At 34.2% G+C, this 4,672-nt stretch overlaps 1 protein-coding gene across 1 annotated transcript in view; it reads left to right on the forward strand.

Moving 5' to 3' along the window:
• The window catches only part of HELRODRAFT_182680 (hypothetical protein), a gene marked incomplete at both ends in the record, with an annotated part of 10,182 nt that extends 7,912 nt beyond the window's left edge, over positions 1–2,270 (forward strand). Inside the window, 3 exons of the mRNA XM_009033412.1 lie at positions 1–59; positions 426–608; positions 2,085–2,270. The exon at positions 1–59 is cut by the window's left edge and continues 48 nt beyond it. Of these exons, the coding sequence (XP_009031660.1) occupies positions 1–59; positions 426–608; positions 2,085–2,270 (428 nt within the window). The remainder of the gene's footprint in view (positions 60–425; positions 609–2,084) is intronic.
• Between the last annotated feature and the right edge of the window lie 2,402 nt (positions 2,271–4,672).

The following is a 4,672-nucleotide window of genomic DNA, read 5'->3' on the forward strand; positions in this document are numbered from 1 at the left end:
TGTACATTCACTCGCCGCAAATTCGAATGTTGATACTCCTGCCAACATTTTCAACTCAAGTACTGTCAGTAATCATTCTGTCGATAAGGGTATTGACAATTTAATTTAATGCTGCTGCGGGGGGATCTGCGAAGGCCGCAAGGGACTCAAAATGCACCAACACTCGTGCAAAGCGCATCAACAACTTCAATTAACTAACGATGAGGGATCGCCGTCCAAGCATCAACCTCGATGTCGCCACCACCTTTGCCATCGTCGGATGCTCAACAACCACCGGCGACAACAAGCCACCAGACGCTACAAAATGTCGGAGACGCTGGAACGCCTTTCCTTAGAATCAGACTTCCACGAAGCCCAGCTCAATGGCTTGAGGCCAACGCTTATTTTCAACTTCACCAACAATCGACACTACCAAATCTCACCAGTTTGCAATCGGTTTCCAAACCCTGACCTACCTACAACTACTTTGCCCCAACTTCGGCACCATCAACAATAAAATTAAACCGGACGGATGTACAAAAACGTCAATTAAGCTGCTGAAAAAAGAATTAAAACAACTTAAATTTTTGGGCCGCAATAACCATCATTTCGACAACCAAATAAGGTCGGTCAGCAAACCGTTGAAATCAAAGTTACCATCATCAAACTCTGCCAACTCAACTAAACAACACAACACAACAAGCCAGCTCAACCGTAGATTTTAGTGGTTTCGCAAACAAGTTTTTAATTCAACGACAAGTTTGAGCCCATTGTACAGCGTTACCGTCTGCAAAAGCTTCCTTCACTCCATTCAAAGCGGCCACTCACGACGACAAGCGACAGCTGTCAAACTCCGAACGCGTCAACACCCTGCAGCACAGATCCTCCCAGCTACGACGGAATCTCAAAAATTATTTTTCGAAAATATAATCGCTTTGACTAATAATAATAATCATTAATTAATTAATTGAATTATTAATTAAATTAATTAATTTATTTATTTGTTAATTTATTTACTTTACTAAACATAAACAGCTAAATGACAGAATAAACAGATAGATGAATTAAACGAACGAAAGATCGAATGAATGAATGAATGAATGAATGAACGAACGAATGTTGTTGTCGTTGCTGCTGTTGACGTTGTTGCACGCACGAAGGCAAATGATTGAATAAATAGATACACGCATATATAAATGATATACAATCATGATACATAACCATGAGTATTGTACAATCATAAACACAACAAGTATCACAGCAAGCAAAACGAGTATCATTACAAACAAAACGAGTATCATATCAAACAAAACGAGTATCAGAACAAACAAAACGAGTATCATAACAAACAAAACGCGAGTATCATAACAAACAAAACGAGTATCATTACAAATATCATTACAAATACAAACGAGTATCAGAACAAACAAAACGCGAGCATCATAACAAACAAAACGATTATCATTACAAATATCATTACAAATATAAACAGATCAACTATCATCACAAACAAAAAAAGCATCATTACAAACAAAACGAGTATTATTACAAATACACCGAGTATCATAACAAACAAAACGAGTATCATAACAAACAAAACGAGTATCATAACAAACAAAACGAGTATCATTACAAACAAAACGAGTATCATAACAAACAAAACGAGTATCATTACAAACAAAACGAGTATCATTACAAATACACCGAGTATCATACAACATCGTTAGCAGCGCGGACAGAAGGGAGTTTCATTGGCCAATTAAATCATATCGCTAGGCTCGAAATACTTTTTTACTTTCAGTAATAGTAGTATGTGTGTTACTATTATTATTATTTGTAGTTGTAGTAGTAGTAGTAGTAGTAGTAGTGGTGGTGGTCGTAGTAGTAGTGGCAGTGGTGGTAGTAGTAGTTGAAGTAGTAGTAGTAGTAGTAATCGTAATGGTTATATAACAAATACTGCTACTAAAATTGAAAGTTATTATAGTAATCAGAGTTTAGGGTTGTTTACAACACCCAAAAAAAGTTTCGCCGAACATCAATACCGACACAAATTTTTGAAAGTATTGCCGGCTGTAAAGGTTAAAGGTCACTTGCACCCTTCCTAGGTTCAGAGAGTTCAACAACTCCCAACCACCGCAAATGAATACGTGCTAAACAATGCGTCACACACGAGGCACATGATGGGCGGGCATCTTTTTGTCTTATTCGAACCCGGTTACTGCGCTACGCGCTCTCAGTACCAGACGACCTTAACCACTAGGCTATTGCACTACCTCTACGGTGCTACATGAAGCCTGAATTTTGTATTTTATTCGTAACAATTGATTCGGTAGTTAATAAGAAAAGTGAAAAGGTCAATTAAAGGTCAATTAAAGGTCAACTAAAGATCAATTAAAGGTCAATTACACTCTTCCAAAGCTGAGAGGCAGAGTAAGGATTAATAAAGAGACTGGTGATAAAGTTTGAATCATGAAACTGAAAGTAATTTAAATATGTTAAATAAGAATGAATATTTATTGCCGGGGCAACATATTATCAACAATGTATATTTTTATTCATAATTCTAATCACAATTTCTACAACTATTACTTATTTCACTGTTACTACTACTACCACTACTACCACTACTGCTGCAACTACTACTACAACTGCTACTACTACTACTACTACTGCTACCACAACTGCTACTGCCACTACTACTACTAATCAACTACTTCAACAATATTAATTTCATCGGTTAATTAAATCATACTCTTTAATTTAGAATGTCGCTGTACGTTTTTACTTGGGGTGTCTTTAGCAATAGTTTATTACTAATATTATCTGGTTTTAATTTATTTATATTATTTTATTATTATTTTATTATTATTTTATTATTATTATCATCACCTATTATTAATATTATTATCAATTATATTATTACTATTACTATTATTAATTATATTATTACGATAATTATTATCGTAAAAATCATATTTTAAGACGTGTCTATCATTCTTGGAGGTTCAGCTATCTTCAAATCAAACGTTTATAACTACATTATAACTACACACACACACACACACACACACACACACACACACACACACACACACACACACACACAAACACACACACACACATACATACATACACACATACATTCATATAATATATATATATATATATATAGTTATACTTTTTTTTATATTTAGTATGTAGGGTTTTTTTTATATATTTGAGATTATATCTTTTTTAAGGCCCTTTTTTTAGGGCCCCTTTTTTATATTTGAGATTTTATCTTTTTTAGGGCCCTTTTTCACGTTTCGTTTTTTTATGCGTTTCATGAAATAAACTTGTTCGAGAAAAAAAACCTGTGATGCCAATAATTCTGTTGTTTAACGCATGTTTAGTTCGAGCCAGGAACATTCTATTGAATTTTGTTTTCTTTTAGCTTTGGTCTCCTAATCATTACCTAATTATTATTAATTTGGATTGATTGAATAAAATTTGATTTGATTTGATTATTGAGATGACATCTGAGAATTTGAGTTGAACACACAGACGGCAAGGGATGGATGGCTGGGAATCATCAGACTCGTCATCATTGTCGTCTCTTTTTTGCATAGGATGGTATGATTGTTTTACGTTGAAATTTATTACTGTGGTTTTCACTTCACCTTTGTTTGTTGAACAGTTCGATGTTTCAATTGTTTATTGTGCTTTTAACCTGTTCTTAACTGTTGTTCGGTTTTGCAGGCAGGTCCGCTTGACTCGATCCTCCGAGTTGTATAACTTTTTTCTTCCAAAATTGAATTTGAGAAACTGTTAAGACGAGCAATGGAATCAACTTGAGCCGATCAGCACCAACAATCAGGTGCCATACAGTTTTAGCAACGAAATAGTCAAGAGGAATAGTTGAGGTAGTAGTATTACCGTAAAATAGTAACAATAGTTGCAGTAGTATTAAAAGTTTTAGTTGTAGTAGTGCACTGGCATCAGCAGTTCAGATGGTCTGATTGGTGAGGCGCGTGCCTCTCTTGTCGTAGTGGCCGGGTTTGACCGCAGGGTGAGAACTAGTTATAGAATTTGTAGTTATTGTAAGTATTATTGAAAAATTAGTAATATAGTAGTGGTAATATTGTTGGTGACAGAAGAGGTACTAGTCAAAAAGTATTTCAATAGCCCAAAGGGGCTGTTTATGATCAACATATGACAGCTTTTTTTCTGCAAGTATTTTCAATGTAATATTTTACAATAATAATGATAATTTAATATTTACAATATTATAATTACAATATTACAATTTACTAATTACAATAATTTAATATTTAATTTACATTTTAATCTCTGAAGTAAAATTAATTATAGTAGTAGTAGTAGTATTATTAGCAGGAAAAATAACAACAGTAGTAGTAGTAGTGGTGGTGGTGGTGGTAGTAGTAGTACTACTAATAGTAGTAGTAGTAGTAGGGGTAGTAGTAGTAATAGTAGTAGTGGTAGTAGTAGTGGTAATAGTAGCAGTAGTAGTAGTAGCAGTAGTAGTAGTAGCAGTAGTAGCAGAAGTAGTAGTGGTAATAGTAGTAGTAGTAACAGTAGTAATAGTAGCAGTAGTAGCAATAGTAGTAGTAGTAGTAGCGACAAACATTTTGCAATAGTATTTATAGTAGAATGTTTTAAAATAGTGGTGGCAATAAAAAGATATTTACAGTAA

Source organism: Helobdella robusta (assembly GCF_000326865.2).
Source record: "Helobdella robusta unplaced genomic scaffold HELROscaffold_90, whole genome shotgun sequence".
Taxonomy (NCBI): Eukaryota; Metazoa; Annelida; class Clitellata; order Rhynchobdellida; family Glossiphoniidae; genus Helobdella; species Helobdella robusta.